Source organism: Phalangium opilio, unplaced genomic scaffold, assembly GCF_054372755.1.
Source record: "Phalangium opilio isolate 3A_F unplaced genomic scaffold, DU_Popi_V2 ptg000362l_1, whole genome shotgun sequence".
NCBI classification, from domain to species: Eukaryota; Metazoa; Arthropoda; class Arachnida; order Opiliones; family Phalangiidae; genus Phalangium; species Phalangium opilio.
Window position 1 is genome coordinate 615,787 of NW_028324231.1, and position 26,192 is coordinate 641,978.

At 38.7% G+C, this 26,192-nt stretch overlaps 2 protein-coding genes across 2 annotated transcripts in view; one reads left to right on the forward strand and one right to left on the reverse strand.

The window, feature by feature from the left end:
• Window positions 1-842: 842 nt before the first annotated feature.
• LOC149597334 (neuropeptides capa receptor-like) lies at window positions 843-21,753 on the reverse strand. The gene is made up of 3 exons (XM_089861011.1): window positions 21,446-21,753; window positions 1,228-1,764; window positions 843-943 (listed from the first exon to the last, which is right to left on the reverse strand). Exons 1-3 carry the CDS (start codon window positions 21,720-21,722, stop codon window positions 843-845), a joined length of 915 nt encoding a protein of 304 aa, XP_089717137.1. The 5' UTR covers window positions 21,723-21,753.
• LOC149597335 (NFX1-type zinc finger-containing protein 1-like) overlaps window positions 7,061-26,192 on the forward strand; it is a 49,006-nt gene continuing 29,874 nt past the window's right edge. Inside the window, exon 1 of the mRNA XM_089861060.1 lies at window positions 7,061-7,221. The gene's annotated coding sequence lies outside the window, so the exon portion shown is untranslated. The remainder of the gene's footprint in view (window positions 7,222-26,192) is intronic.

The window sequence follows — 26,192 nt, forward strand, 5'->3', positions numbered from 1 at the left end:
GGGTGTCCCCGAAGGCCCGACGGTATTTACGCGATATGACGTTGTATAAGATGGGGTTCGTCGTGCAGTTGACGTAGTAGAAGCAACCTTGAAATAACAATTAAGATTATTAATATTAAGATTATTATTAATGCTTAAACAAAGCGCGTGATTACTTTGGGGGAACCTTTTCCCGAGTTGTTAGGCCTATTCGAATCCCCACTTAAGTTAGTAAATCCCCTTCCCAAAAATAATCTTCCCGGGCTTACACGGAAATGCCTTTAAAGTTAAGTACGTCTTTCCTCTAATCCTCTCTCTATATATTAGGATGAGACGCGAAACCATTATTATTATTACGGACTTCTTTCTTAGCTCAATGACGTATCTTAACCTCGTTTGACCTTGAAAATAAATATTCGCGGTATTTTTATCGTATCTTAAATTAAGCGGGAAAAAATTTATACTCCACGTGATAAAAATGTCTCGCGCGCTACCCTTTCAATTTGGTTGGGGGTTGCTATGGAAACGGCGCCATGGAAAATGAACGGTTGCTATGGAAACCACGCGCGTGCATTTTTATCGCGCGAGAATAATGAATAAAGATAGTCTGAGGAGAAAATAGGCGGGAAATGGAAGCACGCGCTTCTTCTGATAATGAAAAAATTCTATAGCTTACCGGCGACGTAATATAATTTCTCGTTGACGTCACGGAGTCCAGGCGTCCATCCTTCGGCGTCCACGTAGACGAATAGCAGTCTTTGGGCGTGAAACGGCGCCCAGCAGATAAAGAAAATAACCACTACCGACACTAAAAAGATAATGATAAAAAGAAGGGACGGGAAGGTCAAGGGTCAGGCGATATGTTATAAAGTTAATAACTCTTTAAGTCCGGGCCCGTTCTCGAGATAGTTGGTAGCCGTAATAGTTGTCGCGAAGATGTCCACTACGACGCTCGTAAAAAGGACTGGGGATTCAATTAAGCATTAAGATCCCCAGGAATGGAGGGAACTTCGTCCACGGTTTTATTTTGTGTTGTCAAAGATAATTGCCTCTTAACGTTACCACGGTAACAAGGAGGTCTAGGAGGAAATACTTTACGTACAAGTACCTAATTATAGTGGATATAACCTAGCCAACCCCCCCCCCCGTTATCGGCTACTCGAGTTAGTTTTGAAGAACTAAGTTCTACGCGCTATTGGGGTTTAATTTTTTAAAAATGAAATAATATTTCAACGTAAACTGACGTACCCAAAAGTTTAAGAACTTTTCGGGATGAACTCTGTCGGCCGGCTTGACCTCCGTGATTCTCGGAAATGTGTCTAGTGACCTTTGACCTTCTGAGTTTGAGTCCGATCTTGACGTAAAGGACGACTATGAAAGACATGGGTACCACGAAAAATACGCAAGACGAGAAGAGTAGGAGGGGCATGTTGCGGTGGTTGTTTTCGACGGCCATGGCGCAAAAGGCCGATTCCTCGATAATCTTTCCGCTGTTGGCCGGGTAGTCGACGTAATTGACCGTGGTCAGCACGGCGAAGGGAATGGCCGAAATGCAGGCCACCGTCCAGAGAACCGTGATGATCTTGACCACTCGGGATAAGTTTGACATTTTCTGTTTGAAGAGCGGGTGGCAGATGGCCAAGTAGCGCTCCACCGTGAAGGCCACGATGGTCAAGACGGACGCGTTACTGGTCATTTCGGACACCAGGGCCCGCAGCGAGCACGTCGTTGAACCCAAGATGTAAGGGTATTGACGCCAATACACCCATAAATCGTTAGGGAGACCTGAAATAATACGAACCACAATTATCAGATTTTTAAATTAACATTTGTTGCTTGGCAATAATTAACGCGGAGTTGCTAAGCGTCAGCTAGGAAAATATCACGGGGAATTTCATTAAGCAACAACCCCCTCCATAGGAATAGCATTAGACCTAACTTTGGAGACTCGTAACTCTGGTTCTAGTAGAGATACGGGGATGTCCTTTGAGTATGTTATAGCCCAATTTGTCCCCCATCTGACCATACTAAAAACGTAGGGCTACGACAAACAGGGGCCAAGTAATTAAGCAAAACGTAAACGAACAACCCCTCCATAGGAATAGCATTAGACCCAACTTTGGAGGCTCGTAGCTCTGGTTCTAGTAGAGATAAGGGGATGTCCTCTGAGTATGTAATAGTCCAATTTGTCCCCCATCCAACCACACTAAAAACGTAGGGCTACGACAAACAGGGGCCGAGTAATTAAGCAAAATGTTCGTCAACGAATGTTATCGTCTTACTTATTGTTATTATGTTACTTATGATTTTTACACTGAACTTTGTAGGCTCATAACTCTTGTTCTATTGGAGCTACGGGGATCTCCTTTTAGTATGTTATAGCCAACCCTTCCATCTTTCTTCAGGAAGCCAGTTGACCCTGGTAACAATTCCGCCCCTTGAGCGCCACTTTCTCGGCTACCAGCGCCACCATTAGAGCCACCACGTCTCGTCCTTCAAGGTATAACCCGCAACCCTCACTGCTCTAGAAAGCTGCGTCTAAATAAGTCCTTGTTAATTCAATGGAGCGAATGTTTGTGAACATTTTGCTTAATTCCTCGGCCCCTGATTGGTGGAACCTTAAGTTTTAAGTATCCTTGGAAAGGGGACAATTTGGACTATAACATACTCAAAGGACATCCCCGTATCTCTAGTACAATCAGAGTTAATGGGTGTTTTGTAAAATAAGTCCGTGTTAATTCAATGGAGCGAATGTTAGTGAACATTTTGCTTAATTCCTCGGCCCCTCATTGGTGTAATTATTAAAAATAGTTTAATTTAATTTGTACTCCAATTAATTGCCTTTTTTTTCCTTTTATTTTTCAAGAAATTTGACCTAATAACGAAGTATTGCTTTTCCAAGTAACAAGTTCTAGGGCCTGGAGAGTAAGTTTTAATTTCAAACGTAATTTAAAGTTATTAAGATATGTTTTTAATTTGTTTTTGTCTTTTTAAAGAATGCTCGAGAGTCCAATGGAACCTTTTTACGAAAATGCGACAGTTTGGCAAGTATTTTTAATTTATTTACATTATTTTAAAATTATCGGGCCAAGGCTTAATGATTTAGACCAAAAACGCAACTTTTATTACCAGTTTTGAAACATAGATGGCGCCACGTTTTAGACAAAGGCGCCTTTTAACCCTGAAAACGCAACTTTTATTACCAGTTTTGAAAAATAGATGGCGCTAGTTTATGCACTGGGTTAGAATTTTCCAAGGAGTAATAATATTTATCGGGGTTTGGAGTTACAATAGAGTGTTCTTTGAAAGGGCAATATAATGCAATTAGGTATCTTTTTGATATTGCTCCATGCTAAGTTTTACGCTAGCTAAAGGCAAGGTCTGTATACCGCTTCGCATTATTAGGTCGGAGCATCCTTCAGGGGTGGTAAGCGGGAGATTCTCCTTTTTGTAGTAGGGGGGCTCTAGTAATTTTTTCCCTTACTATGACGTCATACGTGGGCTAGAAACAAGTATCTGCGGTGGCTGCGTCCAGAGAGAAAACTCTCTCTACTTTGAAAATTGTATACCCCCTTTCTTCTTCACCCCTACCTAACTTTCACGGTTTAGGGTGAGGTCGATTATCCGTTATAAATTCAAATCTTAGGCGGTAACGGCGCGTTGCGCTTCGCCTTTAGTGGCTTTCAGACTAATTCTTTTTGAAAGGTAAATATTATTTACGCCATGAACTTTTAATTTAATGTAAGGTTTTACAAATCTACGAACTATTATAAGAATGAATTATTGCCATCACCTTTCAAAGCTGACGATGATAAAATGAAAATGAAAAAAGTTACTACTTGAAATAAAATTTGATACAAAATACTTGGTCTTTTCATTTTAAATGTGGGTACATTATAATTATCCTAAATAACGGTGAACATTATTAAGTATAGCAATTTTGAATGCAAAAAGACCTTCGTGTTTACACGTATATAAAGGCCTTTAACGTCGTTCTCCTTTTTCCGGACATACAAACTTTATATCTCATATAAGACAGCTCGCGTATTCTTTGGCGCCCACGTATGACGTCAATGAAAAGAGCTAGACGAGAGAGGTAGCTAGAACGGTAAACCGTAAAATCCCAACACCGAATACGCCCGCCTTGAGCTAAAGGGCCGCTCTCTATTCTCTAAAGTTAGTAAGCCTTTGTTTTGCGCGGTTAATTATAATTTTAATCGAGTTTTAATTAAATTTAACGTAATTTTATCGATTAGTGTAAAATTTGTGGATTCCGCGTATGAAGATGGGTTCATTTAAAAGACTTCCAGGCGCAAAGTAATTAAGGCCTTGGCATTTTATTTTTAACCATAACGTGGCAATAATTAAACCGGATTTAGCTCCCAATCAAGTTAAGTGTAGTTATCTATTTAACTATCCCGATGAAATTAAACCTAAATAGGACGAATTGCATGGTGGGTCGTGCCACGTGACGTTTACCTTGGGGGGCGGGGGGGAGAAAAGGTTAGAGTAAATGAAACTTCGCCCTGACAGACGGACAGATAAGGTCAATATAACTCATTGGGATTCCAATAGGGCCGTCCGAATATAGCCATCCATAAATACAAATTAAGAACACTGGATAGTGGGCCTAGCATTGGCGGTGGCTAATTAGTTCTGTTTTGATGTTTGTCCGTCTAACCCCAAGGTCAACGGACCGCCTCGATACCTTTATTTATGATACCATTAGAAACGGAAGTAAACAACTGTTGATTGGTTAAGATTAAGTTGTTATACGCTGATATCAAAGTAGCCGAGTTGTTTTTATAATTTATAAGTTAATTTAGAGGGGGGGGGGTAAAAGAAGCTTAGATTTGCATATTTATTTTCTTTTATGGAATAATTTTCTTTGAAAGGGTCTTAAGAAATGCTAGAGTGATTTTCTAGTCCAAAAATAAAAAAATAAATAATGAAATGCGCCGCGTAGGAAGTAGTTGTCGGGTCAAAAGGCTTTACCCCGATTTAGCGGGGACTGGACAGTAGAGGGGGACAGGGGTTATCTATTGTCGACGGTCATTACAGGGTTGCCATCCCATCTTTTTCAAACCTCGGGGGAAAAAGTTAAAGCGTCCCCCACCCCCGGTCACTTCCGAAGGCGCCGTGCCAGAGAATCAAAGAGATAGTTAAGATCTAAGACTGTCCATCGTCTCTTTCTCCTCCACTTCCCCCCCCCCCCGTACTAAATGTTTCCGCTTCCGGTGACAGAGAACCACCACCGGAAGTAGTTCCCCCTTTAGTCTCTCGCGCCGAGATTATAAACGATACTTTATCATCAAAAACAAAGAAAACAAAGCGGGGCTTGAAAATTGCCAAAAATAAATCAAAATAGATGCTTGCACGAGATCTTCTTCGCGCCTTTTTTTGCTTGGCGCGTGAAATCGCGGCTCGTGCCTCGATTTGTTGAATGACGTCACACCTGAGCGCGCGTGAAATCGCGGCTCGTGCCTCGATTTAATTTGGCGCCTTTTTCGAAGCGCGCGCGACTTAAAGAATCACATGCATGCAGCGCGAGGAATTTGGCGCTCTTTTTTTTTCCTATTATAAGCACGTGTTCCGTTTATAGGTTATTTGTTATACTTGCTCTTGACGTCATGACGAGATAGAGAAATGACGGGGCCCGTAACCCCTAAGCTTTTTTGTTCTCACTGCTTATTGGATGAAAGAAGTCCATGATTTTTTTAGGCCCGGCTATGGCTAGCGAGCGAGCGATATCTTAGGAACAATTTACCGGGGAAACAATTTTCCCTAACTACCGATAAAAACATGGCTTGTTCTCTGGATATGGACAGAAACACATAATCGGAAGTGCGTTAGTATCTCTTCCAAATGATAGTGCATGGGGGGGGGGCTTTCCTTTTGCTATAGGCTATATATATAAAGTTGAAAGCATTTATTTCCTATTTTTTGTTATAAGAAAGTGGCAAAGTTTGTAGGAAACTTTAACGGGGGTTTTCGCCCCCCCCCTCCAATCCCCAAAATTCGGACACGCTATTATTAACTTGTTAAGGAAGAGAAGAAAGCTGTCCCTCGATTGCCTTCCTTATTCTGTAACTTGAAGAAACGTTCTTAAAGAATGGTCTCCGTTGCCATGGAAACCATCAGCCTTTTTAGGGGGGGAGGGGGGACCAGCCCCGCTGATTCGCGAGATGTATAGCTTTCATAGGCCGAAGGAGGGAAATTTAGTGCCTAATAAATAGCCACCCTTGTTCTTTGTCCAGTTTTTACGCGGTCGAAAATGTTGTAGGAGATTTTGCTCCCCCCCCCCAAGATGGCCGCCGATTTCGAGTTATGATTGGATTGTTTTATCAATGAGCACTTAATTAAATTAGAAATTATTGTCCTTAAAATATTCAATGATTAACGCTCAAAAGAGGTTCCTATATTAATATGTAACATCGATACAATTTTATCAATTTATTTTCACTTGAATGATTCGGGCTAAAATAACTTTCAGGGGTTTTCATGCCTATGTTAACTGTACGGCCCCTGTAGAAGTGTTTCAACCAACATTACACTCGTGTTCGGGGGACAAAGCTACGTCATGGGGGTCAAGGGAATTTAATGATAATGCTAGGTTATCTCGTTTTGGTTAACAGGGAGCCCAGCGCTCCTATAAAATCCTATATTTTTGAACCTGTCCTATGCCTATATTATCACCTATAATTTCACGGAAGGTCCTAGGCCTATAATATCCTGTATTTTTGTCATAAAATTGCATTTTAATATTTCGTTTCTCAACGTCAAATTTAGAAGAAGAAACGCGGCTTTAAAATGACAATTTTAACGCGTCGAGCTAAATTGTAATTTTGTAAGTTACGACGTTTTTGAATTGAGCCTTTGCGTTTATTAAAAAGCCCGCGAAAATAGGCTCCACTCCATCGGGAGTTACGTCGCTTTCGCTCTAAGAGCGCGATTTCAAATAAACCGTTAGAAACGCAACTTTCTCTGTTTCTTCCTTCCCCCCCCCTTCTTCCCGAAACTTCGAGAGTCCGGGACCCCCTCCCTCCCTCCCTCTCGCCCCGGCACAGTGCAGGCTTTCCTTTGTTAGTTCTTTGATTGACGACAGATAATCGCTTATTCTTAATTGTTTTAAGTCGGATTTAAATAATGAAAATTAGGCCAAAATGGATTAAATTTGTGATCAAAAGTGTGCCAAGATCGAGGAACTAAGGATTCTAATCATTTTGAAGTTCAAATCATCCTGTAAGTTTGTCTTTTTGTCAAGTATTAATTTTTTCAAATGCCGCGGTTAGGGTTAAGTGAAGGTGAAGGTTAGGCTTAGCTCGAGGTGCAGGGATGCCGGTGGGGACGGGAGTACGGGGGATCCGAGATAATCGCCGCTGAAGATGTTGTCTTCGCTCTGGCTGAATAATTAGGCCTCGTCCCGTAGCCGTAGGTGCCGTGAATGGGTGGTACGTGGGGGGATGGGGGGTCCCGATCAAATTCAAAATGGCCGTCCGTTATTTTAAGGTTTTTTTTTTCCAATTTTAATTGAAGAAATGTTTTTTTTTTAAATCTCATTTTTTTAAAAGCCAATTATTTTAAATAGACTATTTTTTAATCGAAATATAATTGAATTAACCTGTATTTTTCCACATAGTTTAAGCCAAAATATAATTATATATAAGCGAGTTTAGTCCTATATTTTCCTATAAATACGCGTAATTTTCCTACAAGTAATTTAAAATTTAGTGTGGGCTCCCTGAGTTAAGAATATTGAAGCGTACAAAATAATATTATTGGGAAATGTTTGTGTTCATCTACATTTGGGGAATGCAATTTTGTATAAAAGGAATGACTGCATGGGGGTTATACTATATGGTCATTTACCCCTTGACCCCCCTTCTTAGGGGGGGGGGGGGTGTCTTTGCTGGCCGATTGTATGGTCCGCGTTACTTCCGCTCCCTATAACAAATAGGATTTTGGTTTTTGCCCCAACCAACCAAGAATGTTTTTATTTATTTTTTTTTGTATGGGGGATCTGTTTTATTTATTTTTTCTCTGTTCCCTGGGTTTTTTTTTCTTTTTCAATTGCTTTATAGACGAGAGATAGCGAACCTCTACTTCTCTTCTCCTTTCTTTGGTTGAGGTTTTAGTGTGTGGTCTGGATTGAATTGAATCCGACCGGGAATGCATACTTTTACTTGGAATGATCGCGTTCAAACATTTTCACTCGATGTAAATAAATGTTATGGGACGGGGGGGGGGATTTTGGAAGTTATTGTTTTGATATTTAGAGATTATTCTCGATGAAATGTCCCTTTTCTAGTCCTATTTTTAAATTTCCTCTATCTATTATGGGAGCAAAGTTAAGGGCGTATTAACGGGGACCCAAAATCGGTAAATCTTTCACATTTTTGCGTGGGCGTTTCTTCCCCCCCCCCCACCCACAACTTTCATATTTTGTCCACGAAAATTCATGAGACGTTGTTCTATAAATTCTCCGCTTTCTAAATGTATTTTCAAATTTGCACTCCATCTTGTATGGAACTAAAGTGTAGGGTCGCTAGGCCTAATCTTGACCACGCAACTCTTATAAAAAGAATTGATAGCCACCGCAGCCGGAGGGGGGGGGATGTGTATAGGGGGCGCTGGCATGTCAGACAAGAAGTCTGAGGCGCGGATAGGAAAGGAATCTTAAAGTGGTACTAAAATGGTATACCGGAAAAATAATGGTTCATTTATTTATAAAAGAATTGTATATGCCTAATAATTTCTACAAATTAAAGTAATTAATTCAGAAACATTTTCCGCTGCTGCAGTAGGAGTATTTTAGTATCACTTTAATTCTTTGTTTATTTCGGTTGCTAGCTAAATCGATACAATTGTTTTTTGCTCTTTTTCATCCTGTATCTACACTGCTTTTATATTGCATTCTCTGGAATGTACGTAACGTAGTTAAGCTTTCTTTACCTGCAATTAATTTCTTGTCCTTTTAATAACTGTAGGAATCCCCCAGTTGTTATAAAACATTCGCTGATCAGATTGCTTGCTTTTTTCCCTTTTTAACGGGAATCGGCATCCTTTATTATTCCCCCACAGATCCTAACGCGTTAAAAGGCGCCGATCTGCCATTAGTCCCTATCATTAGGTCATTTTTTTTATTTCACGCGCCAAATATTTTTTTCCGCACGCGCTTTCCCCGGGATGGGGGGGAGGGGGGTATCATTTTATTTCTCGTTTCATTTGGCGCCAAATCGAGCGCGCGCGCGCGTGATTCTTATTTCCCTCGTGATCTAAGAAGTATTTGCACGAGCAAATTTGGCGCCAAATCGAGCGCGCGTGATTCTTATTTCCCTCGTGCACTCCGTATTTCCACGAGGAAATTTGGCGGGAAATTTTCCCATTCAAAATGAAATCGTTTAAATGAAATAGGTGGGGTTTAAATTTTGATGACGTCATTTAGAAAATGAATCGTGGGAGTATATGATCCAAAATATAATGGAACGGGAAACATATAGGCTAGATTAAGGAAGTACTAAGTAATTTGCATGCATTTTAAATAAAAAGAGATGGCTGGCAGGATACGTAAATATAAACATCAAAAATAAATAAAAATAGGTTGGGTCCTTTAGAAATCAGGAAGCGGTTTAGTCTTTGACTCCTTCCCCCCTCCCCTCCCCCACCCCCGTGCCATATTTTCGCTCTAGTAACGGAAAAGGATAACGCGCTTTAACTTTGCAATGAAGGGAAAGATATGGCGGAGGGATTGATAATGTTCAAGTTATATTAAGGAGAAAATAGTCCCTCGCAACTTAATCCGGGAATTCCTTGGAAAAGTTGTTGGGCTACTTAGCTTCTTTCTAAGAAATCCGAGTCAAGCCCTTCGGCCAAAAGGGGTCGGACACTCCTCCCCACTAAATCGATGCTCTTTTTTTAAACTTTAAAAACTATGGTTCGCTTAAGAGTTAAATAAGTTTTTAAAAATCAATAAAGCTGGAAAATATGGGGTGTAGGTGAAAAATGAGTGTTTGACCTCTCGGGTTCGGTTTATACGGTCAAAGTACGGACGGACGGGGTCGAGTCGAGCCCCATCCGTCAATGTCAAATCTCTTAAACGACTTGGAAAAAGGAACAAACTACTTCCACAATGAAAAGCTCCCGACACAAGTTTCCACGACATCGTATTCTTTAAGAGGGGGGGGGGAACTGCCTTTTTATTTCCGCGTTTCCGATAATATTTTTACCTCTCCGAGTGACGTATGTCACGGAGAGGTTCTAATTTCGACGTGTCTGTCTGTCTGTCTGTCCGTCTGTCCGTTGTTATACCCACGTGACCGCGTTCGCAGTTTGCAAATCGGAGCAAACGTGTATTCAATTTCCAGACCGCATTTACAGTCCCGGAAATTGTATTCCACTTACAGGCTATTACTCCATTGCCTGTCTAACAACTCTGTTCATTTGTCCACCCCTCATGGACACCAGTCTGAACTTACTAGCTTCTAAACACCACCATCTTCTAGTATTTCACCCATTCCACATGGACACCAGTTTCTACTTACTGGCTACTAAACACCACCACCTTCTCGTCTTTGTCCATTCCACATGGACACCAGTCTGTACACCTGGCTTCTAACAGCACCATCTTCTGGTCTTTGTTTTTTGTCCATCCCACATGGACACCAGTCTGTACACCTGGCTTCTAACACCACCATCATCCTTAAGGTTAAGACATACGCGGCGATCGGCTAGGGTTACGAGAAACGTCTAGCCTTCCAATGGAGGGGTCTTCCTCCAAGGTTCACGCAATTGCGATGTTCTTATCTACAGCTGCGATTCGAATCCTTTATATACTACCTATTTGGGTAAGGCGAAACAACAGTCATATCCTTCAATTCAAACGTCAATATTAGTCAAGTCTCTCAAGGTTGTTTAATTATTCTTTTTTAAAACGATGTAACGCTCAATAAGGCGAACAACTAACGAAGAAAATATTAAATATTAATTTTAATATTTAAGATAATCTCTTTTCTCAATTCAAAATTAATACGGAAAGAGTTAAAAAGCAGTCTATGTTTTTGTCTGTGTGTGTCCGTCCATTGTTACACTAGTGCGCCGAGTTAGCAGTTCGCTTTGTTTTGATGTGTTAAGAAATCCTACAGAACCTTAATATTCACTTTTTCCATAATATAAAGTGAATATGTGGAAATCTTTTTCGTAATTACGATGCATTTAGTACTTTTGTAGCTTTAAAGCTCTGTTTCATTTTGATATTACAACGATGTTTTTTAATATTATTATTTGAAATTTCTGTTTATATATTACTTAAGCTATACTACATCTGTATATAGAATAATCCTTGGTTTAGCTATTTCACGAAGAAATCTAAGGCCTGGATTCTGTCGGGTAAATCAAGTTTGATCCGCAATAGGCTTAGTGAACCAAAGAGTAAATAATTGAGACCTGAGGTGGAGTAAACTTTGGGTTTTGATTATCGTGTCTGTGGTGAAGGGACATTAACGGTTCAGAGTGAGCCGAAAGTTAAATTCACGTTTAAATAATCATATTTAGATATTATAATAGAAGAAAAGATGATGGTGGCAATTAGATTAGTAGGGCTAAGCTACAGAGTTTTTATTCTCTTTATGGTGCGCATTGACTATCAGTGCGTCTAGCTACAATTTATCTTTGGTATTATTTAACGTTAACATTCATGTTGGCAAACTAAGAATATTGTTGAGGTGAGACGAGACGATAGTGTTTACACTGCTAACCAGTTGTGAATGTAGCTATCAGAATATAGGGTAAACAGCTGAAGCGTAGACTTCATTTCCTGTTCTTTTTGCCATTAACTGATTTCCATATGTCCAAGATTTATCCTTATTGGAAGTAAAATGTCGTCTGCTTTACTGTATATTCGCTATGCTTGGAATACTGCTTCAATATTTCGTAAATTTTTACTTCAAAAAAGAGAAATAATTCCATATTAGAAAAATAACTTTGTAGTAGTAGACCTCTTGACTCGGAGAGGTAATATTTTGGTTTTCCCAACTTGTTAGGAACTGTATTACACTGACACAAAATGATGATGGTACTTAGAAAGCCCTCCCTCCGGGGGATGGGGGGGAAGGCGAAGAATGAAACTCCCGGATAATAATAATAATGAAGTAAATGCCCCACCCCTCTGTCATTCGCACGAGACAGTCGAAAAGTTATTAATTATTTATTAAAGCACGTGCAGTTCATTTTGAAAAAGAAAAATAATTCAAATCGCACGTGGAGTTCATTTTGAAAAAAATATTCAAGTCGCACGTGAAGTTCATTTTGGAAAAAAATTCAATTCACGCGCAAAGATAATTCAAACTTTGAAATAAATAAATAGAACTACCTAGGCCTAGGGATAAACTCACGTGACTTAAAAATAAAAGTGCACGTGCGCTAATGGAAATTATTTTCACGCGCGTGTCAAATTAAAGAAATAAAAAATATTGAACTTTGCATGCAAAAATTGGCATTCTAATAATAGATATCTCGGAATGCTTGGGAAAGGCGGGTTTCCGGAAAAAAACAAATAATAATAATAAAAAAATAACAATTATTGGGGGCCGTGTGTCGAGGAAGTTTCTTTCGGTTGGTAACGAGCTCTCGTTAGCGTAATTAGTCCAGCGGCATTAATTACCTTTTCTTACGGGGGTCGCCTTCCTTCCCTTCCCTCCCTCACTAGGTCCAAATAAGTAATTACCAAAAACAAAAAGTCGATAACCCGAAAGAACCTTTGGTAAAAAGGAATTCCTCGGTCGAAATTAATGTTTTTCATTCGAGTTAGATTAGTAAAAATAAATAAATAAATAAATAAATAAATAGCGCCTCCTGGAATTTTGGTATGCCTAAATTTTTGCCCAATTTTTAAAAAATACTTAAACATTTCGCGGTACCTTTTCCTTTATTCGTATTTCAAGTGATATTTGCTTGGAAATGAACTCGATAACCCAAATTTTTGATGATAATTTGACAGGCAACTTGGGTGGGGAAGTGTCCCCTATAAGAATTAGGTTATAGTCTAAAAATAAAGAATGAAAAGAAAAGGAATAAAGTGTAAGGCACGCCGCAAAAATGGCCCGGCCACTCGCCTGGCGATATGTACGCGCGTAACTTTATCATTTTTGTTGGATACACCTTTGGAAACGGTTAGAAATAATGACATTTGGGAGATGCCCAAGCACGCCCCGCTCTTCTTCTTTAGGGAGCCCGGGCATGCCCAAATTCCCCAACCGCAGGCCGCGGCCCCCTTTCAAACGCGCCCTCATTGCATTCAAGAATATTGAATGAACTTCCTGAACAGAAAGTTATAACCAAAATGAAAATTCGGCAATAGACCATTCCAATGCTTACTCTGTTAACGGAGAAAGAGAGGCTTTCTTAAGGCCTATTCAGACGATACAACTCGAGTTGACTCATTTAGAAGAGTTAAGCGGCCTTTTCAGACGGTACAATTTTTTGAGTCCTTTAGATGAGTCAACTTCAGTTTGAATAAACTAGTTTAATCTTGTGAACTGGAGTTGGACAAGTGGAACCACCAAATTGAAACTTTATCAGTGACCAATTTTTGCTGACTCAACTTTTTGACCCATCTAGTTGAGTCAAAAGTTATATCGTATGAAAAAGCCTTTACTTGATGCGAGTAAACTAGTTGGGACACGTGTCAACAGAAGTTGGTTGAACAAGTTGAATCGCAAAATTATAAATTGATCACTAACCAATTTTAAGCTGTGACTCAACTTTTTGTCGCATTTAGTTGGATGATCATTCAATATTATTAGTTGCGTAGTTTCAATTCATGATTGGGGGGTTATTTTTTGCATAAAACGGTGGTGAACTGCGAAGATATTTTGATTGAGTAGTGAGGGGTGGGGGCGAAGTGGGACTCTGTTCCAATAGAGGTTTGGCCCTCGAGGCTCAAAGCTCGCGATATTTTCCTGATAAATGGATTTTCCCTCCGTGGTCCCCCCCCCCAGTCCGTCCTTTTTAACAAAAGAAGATCCAACCGCCAGAGAGTAGAAGTCAACCGAGGCCACGGATACTCCCTAGCTTTCTCTAGGAGAAATTTCTATTCTACGCGTGTCCGACCCCTCGGAATAAGCGTTGCCAGGGGTGACGAGCGCGAGCTACAATTTGGGGTGTACTTGGTGCACGCGCTATTAAAATTGGCGCGAAAAGTGATTGACCCTTTTGCCGTTTACAAATATTGACCTCAAGTCAAATAGTTGGCCTTAATTTAGGCCAAAGACCGCTTTACTTCTTAACTGATTTAACATTACGTAATATTTGTAGACCCGAATTTCCCTCGTAACTGCGTCTGGTCTTGATATTATTAAAAATATTTTGCAAGAAGAATTAACTTATTATCAACTTTGGGAAACTTTGAATAAGATTACGTTATTTACCCTTTCTTTCCCCCAAATCCCCTGGAGTGTCAAATCATTTTCTAAGAAAACAATGGGTATTTTCTAAGAAGGAGGAATTTTTGGCGGGAAAGGCCCTCGTTGTTTGTTGCGTCTTATAGGAAGCTAGGACCCTCTGTTCTTTTTTTTGGGGGGGGGGGGGGCGAGCTAGAAGTATCCACCACTTCCGGATAGGGTATAGTAGCCTGAGTTTTAGTTAATCCCGAAAAATCCCCGGAGCTTCAGCCATCAAAATGGGATTACACTCAGTGACCCGAATCTCTTTTTGCCTTAACTCGGATCCCCACGCTTTTGGTGGTGCGTTGGTGCATTGGTGCAGGGTGCGTGGATACACCAGATCGCCTCTCAACTGACGTCCATCCCTTAAGGGGGAGGACCACTGACCTAAACTTCGAATCTTTTTCAAACGATGGCGCTCAGATCTGCGGGGAATAACACAATTCTATCCCCCGTGTAGTAGGTATTATAGTGGCTATTTAGAAGTTTTCCTTCTATAAACCATCCCTGTACCGGAATTCAGTTAACTATTTATTATTATTTAACGCTATACTATAGCCGATAGAAATAACTGTCATGAAGGCTTTATAATGTATTGAACATTAGGTGAGACGAACCTGATCTCGCATCTTGAAAATGGGGAGTTTTTTTTTTTTTTTTCAAGCGCGGTTAAGATTACCAGTGAAAGGGAAAGGGCGTTACTGATCAGGGATAGATAGCGACCTGAACCCGAGGGGATGTTCACCTCGACATTTTTCATTAAGGGGGAAGACCACTGAAGAAAACCCAAAATAGTTCGAGTCCAGTGTTCAAAATAATAGCCCCATATGGATAAAATTTTACTCACATATAGTTTAAACCCTCTCCTAGCGATTAAAATAGTTTTCATTATTTTTAACTCAATATTTAAGTCAGAATATTATTTCCCGCAGGTGAAGTTTTGGCTCTTACAATTCAATACCCAATTTTTTGCGCAATATGTCATTCGAAAGACAATTTTGAGCTGCAAGTTTCAATTAAATCCGTCCACCTGACCTACGAACACCTGGGAATGTTACGGGAATTTTATCTTTGGATAGCACAATTTCTTTCATTGACCACCATTACGCGAGTGGTTTGCCCCTCGCGTGACACCGTTACCCCTTTTTTCAATAGAAAGTTTTTTTTCTTGAAACTACAATACCTATAAAACTAGAGCTGTACTTCTTTTCCCTATTGAAATACATTTAGTATAATTTTGAAGGCACTGAAGTATTCATCTGAAACATGGTGACATTTAAGAGGGTCTGGACTAGGCCTAATGCCTTCGAAAGATGGGATAATTTGAGTGTCAGATAAGGTGTGAGTCTTACTCCTAAAATGTACACGTAGTTTACGGTTAGTGAACCTTTGCATCATTTTAATACAGTAATGGCGATGCTGCGTATGCAAACGTCATACTCTTCTCTCTTAGCTCAGTGTCATCCCCTACTGGGCGCGTACAGTATCCCCTCTAACAAGAGCGAGCCCAGATGGAGGGATACACAGTCTACTCCCCTCTCTACCGACACTAGTAGTCAATTTTGTTACAACGAGATTAGTTTTTAATTAATTTAGCAAAACTTTTCCTAAGACTTTATATCGCTAACCAACTTCGAAATCAAAATGTGGCAACAGAGTTAAGTCTTCCTTAATCACCCCTAAGAAAAAAATAAAGTTATTAGAAAAAAAAGACCACCAAGTAAAGTTCTTAGTCGCAAAAAGCGCCATCGACATTATAGGAAGAAATATTGCGGCAACACCAAGTATCAGACAACGACCACATCTCTTTTCGACGCCAGACCGTTTGTGAGCCAAACAAAATGTAGAGAGGAAGGCTAGCAATTCAGTTTCACTCGTACTAACTCGGCTAATTTCAGAGGGCCTGACAACACTGCACTGCAGTTAAAGCTAAGAGAGGGGGAGGAAATATCTCTAGCCCTTTTAGTGGAAGCTATCTATATTTAGAATAATAAAATAACATGAAAATTACTTTAAATTAATCTAAATCGATTAGACTTTAATTATTAAAAATCATTTAATAAAGTTAATTTTATTTGAACACCCGGGAAAGGGTCGGTGAGACCTAATTTCAAGAAGGATAAACTAGAATTTTGTTGGTGATAAGCGGGAATAGTCCCGAAATCCACGAGCAGCAAAATTCTTTGACGAAGCGAATGAAGCCTTTCTAAATCGCATTCATAGTCTCCCGTATATACCCCTCCCCTCGGTAGTTCTGTACAACAAAAGAACTTCAAAATCTCGCTGCGGGGGCCAGCCGACCAGTTTTACCTTTGCCCTTCGTTCCGCCAGTCTTTATACCAGCATAGAAGGAAAAATTCTACATAGTATGAGAAGTTCAGAGTTTAGCCTAAACCCAGATAGGGTGCCCTCTAGGAATTAAGTGTTGAAGCTGTCTAAATTTGAAGTTTTTCTGGTGCAGCTCTTTTATTAGTGGACGGATTTAATTGAAAATTATTTTAATCGATACAACTCAAAATTGTCTTTCGAATGACATATTGGACAAAACATTAGGTATTGAATTGTAAGAGTTGGACTCGAATAACTACATCCAAAACTTCACCGGCGGGAAAAAATATTCTGACTTAAATATTGAGTTAAAAATAATGAAAAATATTTTAATCGTTAGGAGAAGGTTTGAACTATTAGTCAGTAAAATTTTATCCGTATTGGGCCATTATTTTGGGGACTGGACTCGAACTAAAACGGGCTATTTTGATTAGGCTTCAGTTGTCTTCCCCCTTAAGAGCTTAAACGTCTTTTCATTTCAATCTCTCGCATCGAAAGAAGTTGACATCGGTAAATAAATAGATTCCCCGCTAAGACAAATACATTTTTATAAATACCCCTAAATGTCATTTTTCAAATTTTTGAAAAAATTAATTTGAGCCACGTGCACCAATTTTTCACGTGAAAATAAAGAAATTCACGTGACGCCGCGTGATTAATTTTTAAAAGAGAACAAAAATTCACGCGCAGAAAACTGAAAGAAAGGAAAAACACGTGAAATTTAATTTAGATTTGAAAACTAAATAAAATGAAGCTCGCGCAATTTCAAAAATCGATAAATAAATTCCGCTAAACTCTCTCTTTATTCTTTAGGATTTAAAAATTTTGTATCTCAAAGAAAAATGTCTGGAAATAGACGAATTCGGAAACCCCATACTCAGAAAACAACTTTCAGGGGCGCTAGCCATATCGGGGGCCAAATATTTGTAATAACACATCACGGTAGATGGCGCTTAAAGACTTGCTCTTGATATTAATTATTTTCTTAAAATTTTTCGTGTTATTTTGCGTTTATATATATAGAAGTAAATTTGTACCTAAGGTCCAAACTTATTTATGCCAAAATTGATATAATTACTATAAGTGCAATTAGTTATTAGTTCTCGTTTTAAAGTGTAGGGGGACAACGGTTTAAAAAAGCGCACTCTCATGCTGATTGGCTAGAATTACGCACCACGTCATTAGCATCGTCTGCTCACGGATCCGTCTAGCCAATCAGCACGAGAGTGCGCTTTTTTAAACAGTTCGCCCCCTACACTTTAAAACGAGAAATAATAACTAATTGCACTTGTAATAATTATATCAATTTTGACATAAATAAGTTTGGATCTTAGGTACAAATTTATTTGTATATATACAAACGCAAAATAACACGAAAAATTTTTAAGAAAATAATTAATATCAAGAGCAAGTCTTTAAGCGCCATCTACCGTGATGTGTTATTACAAATATTTGGCCCCCGATATGGCTAGCGCCCCTGAAAGTTGTTTTCTGAGTATGGGGTTTCCGAATTCGTCTATAGTTTCGCGAGCTAGGAGAAGGGGGGGGGAGGAAATAACAATGCGTTTGAGATTGGGGACAGGGGGTAAGGGGGAGTTTCGGCGGAAGTTATCTTTCTCCTGGCGGCCATAAACGAAAGTATTTTTGGGACTTATTTTTCCGGGATTTGGGAAGTTAAAGGCAAGAGAGTGTCAGGTTTGAAAAATTGCCTCAAATCATTCCGATTTCTCTCTCTCTTTCTGCCCCGGGGGGGGAGAGAATGTTGAGTGGGGCTCTCCCTCCCCCCTCCGAGTTTTTTAGAAGGATATATTTTAAAGAAATCGACTTAAGCGTGATAGAATTTCACCGCAAAATTTTATCCTTCTTTATAAGGAGAGAGAATATATTTTTTTGTCACATTTTTGGGCTGGAGAGATATTTTTCGACATCTAAAACTTATACAGGATTTATTAGCTTCTATTTTATTTTCGTCACTCGAGTCGAAACTTCTTGAAATTCCATGGAAAACTTATTTCATTCCCATTTTTTATTTTGTTTGGAAACCTATTTTTAATTTTTAAAAAGACCCCGACGAAATAAGTGTATCTGATTTGAAAAAGTGCACTTTTAAGACGCCTTGTTATTTGATGGAACTAAAAGAACCCGTTTATTTTTATTTAATTACTCGAAAACTCGGTTAATATAAGTTAATATATAAAACTGTTAAAAGTCTCTCTCGATATCGGATATCACCGGGCCATTTTTAAAATTCATCCATTTTCCCTTAAACTGGAAGATATCTTCGGTAATATGTCAAAAGTTTCAGCTCCAACCATATTCCTTTCGACTCTTAAGAATTTCTTTTTCTCGATTTTTATTTTATGGACATTTTTACTTAAGAACGACGGGAACATTTTTTTTATTTTATTAACCCTTTTTTATTTTATAATATTATTAATAGTTAGCGCGTGCGCGACACGAGTTCAATGAACTCTCGCGCCAAAAAAAAATACCGCCTCAAATCTCGTGCCACAAAAAAATTCGCGCCCAAAAAATGGGAGTATTCTTAAATATGCGCGTGCATAATATATAAGATCACGCGCCGACAAATATTTTTATTATAATAAATCACGCGCGTCTTCTTTTTAAAATGAAGTCACGCGCGAATTACGTCACAATCTGGGGAGGGGGGAAGGGGCAAGGAGATTATGAATCGGATTCCCAACTTCGAAAGGAAAAGGCGTAATTATTTTGATCTTGAACGCGATACAGTGGGCTCTTTTTTGAAGCCATAAGTCTTACAATATTGGAGTAACTTCTATAAATAAATGACGTGCCGTCTATATATATGTTTTTGGGCCAAGTTCTTTTATCGATAACTCCTAATAGAAGGGAATGGAACATTGATATCGGGTTTAGATAAAGAGGAACCAATATCTCCAAATAGCAAAAATAATAAGCAATCATATTGGTTGGGCCAAGAAGATCTCTTATATTTCCCGCCATTTTGTTAAAGGACCACCCCTTATTCGATAGTAATTGGGCAATGCGGCATTTTTAGAAAGGAAAAAAGAAAGTTTCTATTAAAAATATATATCGTTCTTTAATCTATCGCCTTGGTAATTTAGTTTTCCCGTCATTTAGTTACGTCATAATGACGTCGGAGGTTGTTTTTCTCGCTGTCGGTGTGGCCGCGACAACGCCCCTTGTATAATGAACTCGCTAACACTAGCTCGGACAATGTATCAGATTCTTTCTCGGAATCAAAGTATGAAAAGGGAAAGCTAAATTATTTATAGACTTATTTGTAAGCCTCCTTGAATTATGCTTGACCCAGATATTTCTGTTTCTGCCTGCGGTCACTTTCTTAGTGTCCGAGTGATTTAGATGGACCACCCCTATAGGATATGATATGGAGAAATACATTCTAAAGGCTTATTAAAAATAACCCCCTTAATTTTTATATATTTATTTATTTATTTATTTATTTATTTATTTAATTATTTATTTATTTATTTATCTAATTATTTAATTAATTATTTATTTATTAATAATAAATGTTCATTTCAAATTTCCGTTATATTTTTACATAGCCCCTGGTAGGTATCTTTCCCCTTAAACACTACTAGTGTATTGCGTGGTAAACATTTCTACAGGGGCCTATTGAAATAACATGGGCTGCAAAACCCCTGAAAGTTGGCTTTCCCTAAACATTATTTTTGAAAAAAATAATTATTTTTTTATTAAAATCGTAGGTGATACTTGGCAAAACCAATTTAAATCCTTTAATATTGATTTTGGGCGATATTTATTTGCATTCTATTTTTGGGAACGGAAACCCGGGATCTCTTTAAACAAATATAAACTTGAAACTTTCCTTGACGTTCAAATAAACTATCCGGGTATTGACAGCTCCTGGATTTTAACCCCATATGGGCAGGGTTCGTACACGACCTGGAAAACCTGGAAAACCTGGAAAAGTCAGGGAAATTGAAAATGGGCCTAAAAGGTCAGGGAAAGTCAGGGAAATTGAAAATGTGCCTAAAAAGTCAGGGAAATGTTAGGGAAAAATATATTGGTGGGAAATTGATAGTCTGGATAACAGTATAAGGGTGACCAAAAAAGTGTTGTCTGAGACTTGAGCAGAACCCCAAATTCGCGGAGCTCGCTTCGCTCGCTCCGGTTATTTATGATTTACTTATGGTTAAATTTAAACGAATTAATTGGCTTATTTTTATAACAATGACAACTCGTGCAAAAATGATTCGAGTGAATTTTGATTGGTTTTCATATATTTACGCCTTGTAAGTTATTGCATATGGTCAGGGAAATTTGTGGAATTTAGTCAGGGAAAACCTGGAAAAGTCAGGGAATTTCATTCCAAAAATTTTGTACGAACCCTGATGGGGGATTGGGAAAATGTCGTAAACTGCCACTACCCGGGAGCGGATCAACTCTAGAATGTAAATAATGAACCTCACCTTTTTATAATGTGAATTTTTTTTTTCTTTGCCCCAATCTAAATAAATATATATTAACTTATCAACCCCCTTCCCCTCTCACGGTTGCCATAGTTACATTACAACACTGTAATCGGTGACAAAATAATTTTAATTTCAAACGTGAATTCACGCGCAACGATTGTCTATAGAAGAAGCTCCCCATTCTCTATGTAACTTATTATCTATACTTGTGAAATTAATTTTAATTAAGTAACTTACCGAGTAGTAGGGTTAGGACATCCGAAACGGCCAAACTGAAGAGATAGTAATTGGTGGCTGTTTGCAAATGCGGACTTCTGACGATGACCAGACAAGTACTGATGTTTCCGACGGTCCCGGTGACGAATATAACGGCGTAGACAATTGTTATGGGTATCAGGGCTCCCAGGGCCAATCGTTGGGGTCCCAAATGCATGGTCAAATAGGCCCTTAAATCAGTTTCGTTGAAGAAAGTCGAGGTCGAACCGCCTTCCGCGTAAAGGTCACTAGAGTTCATTATCGGGGTCGAACCGCCAAAGATCAGTGACCCCAACAGGTTTTGGGCACCTTTAATCTTTAACGATGAAGTTTCGTTCATACTTAAAGTGGGAGTTTGGGAGTTGGGGGTTAAAGGTTAACGGAGGGGGGGTCAGATATAGACAGTCTATAAAATTCCAAAGATTTCTTATCCTTTAGGTCTAGTTAAACGGGATTAAGTTGACGGTGGATTAGTTATTATAACCATGGTTACGCCAAGTTGTTAGGTGAACGATGTTGTTACGAAATTGTTGTTAGCTCATCGTGACGTCACTCTGAAAATAATAATAAATAATAATAAACGAAGAAATATAGCTAAATTAATAATTCAAAGCGAATTAAATATTCTCGCGAAAGTTTAAATCAATTCGTGGCACGCGTCACAATCACTCGCCAGTTGTTTATTAGGGTATAAATAATTAGTTCGAAATCATAAACGAAAGTGATTAAAAATTCGCAGCCGGTATTTTTAATGAAAGTCCTTGTTTAATGAGGATCAATCTAATGAGTATGTCTTAATCCTCAAAGTTCAATGATCTCCCCCCTTGACCCCCCGGGGGACGGACCCCTTCGCATTCGATTAAACCACGCGGCCCCAGGATTAATTGCGCGAGCTATAGGCCTATCATTCCCCTAAAAGGTCACGTGCCATGCACTGAACTCAGCTTTGTTTCCCGCCAAAATAATAATTAAACTTAGCACGCGCTTTTAATAAATTGCACGTGCGATTTTTAAAATGAAACGCGAGGGGTCGGACAATAGTCTGAATATTATATGATCAATTTGTAAGTTGGTTTCCATGGTTTCCTTAACAGATTTCCGAGTGACTTGTAATTGGGATATGTCATTTAGCGCTCGCGCGTGGGCGTGGGAGGACCGTGGAATCTTTTCCCCCCTCTCTCTCTCTCTCTCTCTCTCTCTCTCTCTCTCTCTCTCTCTCTCTCTCTCTCTCCCTCTCTTAATGGGCAAATCTAGTCGAGCTGCCTCTATTAAAATTTGCTTGTAACTTGTTACTAAAATGATTCAACTCCCGCTTGTTCCCCTCTTCTGTTCCCTCCCCCTCGGTAAGCGACACACGTACCTACGCCTAGCTCGAATTAATTTTTACTTTTAAAGGTCAAAGTTAAATAAAATTAAGTAGATTTAAGACGCGAGATTTTAATTTAACTTCAAAGCTAGTCTGGCGTGCTCTGAGAAATTTGATAAAACTAGTGACGTGTCGCTCCGCCAATTGATTAAATTAATGATGAAAGAAGTCGCCGACAATTTACGTAGTCTTGCAAGGTCAAGTTTATTTGTCGGATTAATGGCAGTTCCTCAACCTTGGCTCGCCTAAAACTCTATGGGGAAATAACATCCAATGCCATTACGGCTTCTTGATTTATTTGAGACTTAACGAATGGAGCTTTGATGGGAATACAATGCTTTTTCCCCAGAACTTATTTCATTTCCTTGTCGGTCAATGTTAAATTATTTGGGCTCACGAATAACCCTTTGAATCTTAGCGAGAGCCAACTGGACGCAACTTAACTCTTATAAGGAAAACATAATAAAACACGCTTTATAGATAGCCCTTTAAATCATGTTTTTATACAAAATACTATTTTTTTACGTAGTACAGTATATTTTTTTATCCATCTTTAAGGGCTTAGCTTGTTAAGAAATGTTTTCTGAAGTTTATTAATCAAAAATGTCTTGATTAGAATCAAGACCTAAAAAGTATCGATAAGACTGAGGTTATCACTTGTCTGAATGATCAGATATTAATTTTTCTTTTTAATTGAAACTTAAATGCATGCTTAAGAAAAAACAACGTTCCATTACCGTTTTCCGTTGAAATAAATTATTTTACTGGTAATCAATTTCAAAAATTTACTTATCTCGGCTTTTCGACCACAATTCCATTCCCCGAAAACATTTTATCATTACATTAATTACTTTTGGGAGAGTACGTGTATGGTTTTGCGTTTTAAAAGGCTCCTAAAGACGTTACATCCCCATTTGTGACCGGCACGCTTCGCAGTGGAACATTTTAATTATTCTAAAACCAATGGCGCCAAATTCAATAGGGACAGTAAGATTTTTACTCGCGGTTTTGCAAAATGATGTAATATCAAGTGTACTTTAGTCAACCGTCGTATTGTTCTTTCTCATAGTTCAGGGCATGATCAGTGTTACTGCCCAATTTCTCTCTCTAGTTTCTAACAATGGTTAGAGACTATTTGATATGGCACGGCACAACATTATATACATTTGAAAATTCTAAGTAGCACAAAAGGAAAAAGAATCCATTTTTTTTATATTTTGGTTTGAAATAAATAAATTCATGATAGTAGTTATAACGAACAGAAAGTCAAGGGAATGGCACCGGTAATGAGCAGCAGAAAGAGAGGAAAGTTTGCTTCAAGTTAGCAGAAGGACATAGTAGTGAAAATAGTAATCTAGAATTTTGTTCATTCAAACCTTATTATATCATGAAAAATTCAAGTGAGCAGGCGACACTATCTAGAAAGATTGATTTTGGCAGATAACAGCGAAAAAATTATGTTCTACACACACTGGGACAATGGGAGAGTTTCAGGGCCGCAGGTCGCACATGATGAAATTTCAACTCCAGATTACATCATTTCTCTCTGGTCGTACTAGTAGCAGGTTAAGCTATAGTTTTCTCAGGTCCAGTTAGTCTCGAAAGGGTTATATAGTGCTTGCAACTTTTAAAAGGTTGTTATCATGGCTAAACAGACCGCTATTACAGTTTTTTCTTCTTTTATAGGCTATTTTGACACGTTATCTCCGAAAAGTAATAAATGTAATGATAAAATGTTTTCGGGGAATGGAATTGTGGTCGAAAAGCCGAGATAAGTAAATTTTTGAAATTGATTACCAGTAAAATAATTTATTTCAACGGAAAACGGTAATGGAACGTTGTTTTTTCTTAAGCATGCATTTAAGTTTCAATTAAAAAGAAAAATTAATATCTGATCATTCAGACAAGTGATAACCTCAGTCTTATCGATACTTTTTAGGTCTTGATTCTAATCAAGACATTTTTGATTAATATCTGTTCCTTCAGTCTTCATTTTAATTAAGAATGTTAAGAAACTGTTTTACATTTTCAAAATCTGCACTAAGCAGAAACATATATAAAGGGGACCATAACTTTAGCTCAATCAGACATTTATTTATAATGATACTTCAAAAATAAAACGTAAATCATTAAAAGTGTGTATTCTTATTGGAATTAGAATAATAAATTTTTTACAATCATTTATTGAAACGCGAGGCGCCCCCCTAAAAATTCCACCTACAAGAACCTACAAGCACCCGGGCAAAGCATCTACCCAATAGTACCTACAAGCACCCACAAGTACCCACAAGTACCTACAAGCACCCACAAGTACCCACAAGTACCCACAAGCACCCACTAGTACCCACAAGCACCTACTAGTACCCACAAGCACCTACTAGTACCCACAAGTACCTACAAGCACCCACAAGTACCTACAAGTACCCATAAGCACCTACAAGTACCCATAAGCACCTACAAGTACCCATAAGCACCTACAAGTACCCATAAGCACCTACAAGTACCCATAAGCACCTACAAGTACCCATAAGCACCTACAAGTACCCATAAGCACCTACAAGTACCCATAAGCACCTACAAGTACCCATAAGCACCTACAAGTACCCATAAGCACCTACAAGTACCCATAAGCACCTACAAGTACCCATAAGCACCTACAAGTACCCATAAGCACCTACAAGTACCCATAAGCACCTACAAGTACCCATAAGCACCTACAAGTACCCATAAGCACCTACAAGTACCCATAAGCACCCACAAGTACCTACATGCACCCACAAGTACCCACAAGTACCTACAAGCACCCACAAGTACCTACAAGCACCCACAAGGTAATCAAGTTTAAGTAGCTTTAACCTAAACAGAGAAAAGATAAAATGTCCATTAAGCTAGCTATTTGTTCCAAGAATTTGACTATAACCGCGGTAAAACGACCAAACTCGCTTCATACACTACATTACTCATGCTAAAATGTCGCAGGTTCCATAGTTTCAGGGTAAACCACGTAAGTCGGAGCATGTAATTAAAACTATGAAAAACAGTACTTAAACTTAAATTTTCTTGATGAAAAAAAATAGGCGCCAACTTTGGATATGGGGCTTTCATTTAAGACCGTTTTCAAATCTATCTGACGTATGGTTATTTTTGTAAGGGTATGGACAAAATTTGTAACTTTGGAAAATTTCCCATGTTATTTCTATGGGAAATTTCCAGTTTTTCGTCAAAATCTGTGATTAATTTTATGGAAATGAAAACCACCCTTAGCAACTTTATTTTTTATAAAATAAACTAATTAATGGATCTCTTTGAAATTTTAACCACATATTAAGGGTCCGAATTGTAGTTCAGTGGATTTTTTTCGAA

Coding starts and splice junctions, on each gene's coding strand:
- LOC149597334 (XM_089861011.1), bottom strand. CDS start 21,722: ATGAACTCTAGTGACCTTTACGCGGAAGGCGGTTCGACCTCGACTTTC. Junction 1,765..21,445: donor TGTCCTAACCCTACTACTCG/GTAAGTTACTTA, acceptor GTATTATTTCAG/GTCTCCCTAACGATTTATGG. Junction 944..1,227: donor AAAAGTTCTTAAACTTTTGG/GTACGTCAGTTT, acceptor TTGAATCCCCAG/TCCTTTTTACGAGCGTCGTA.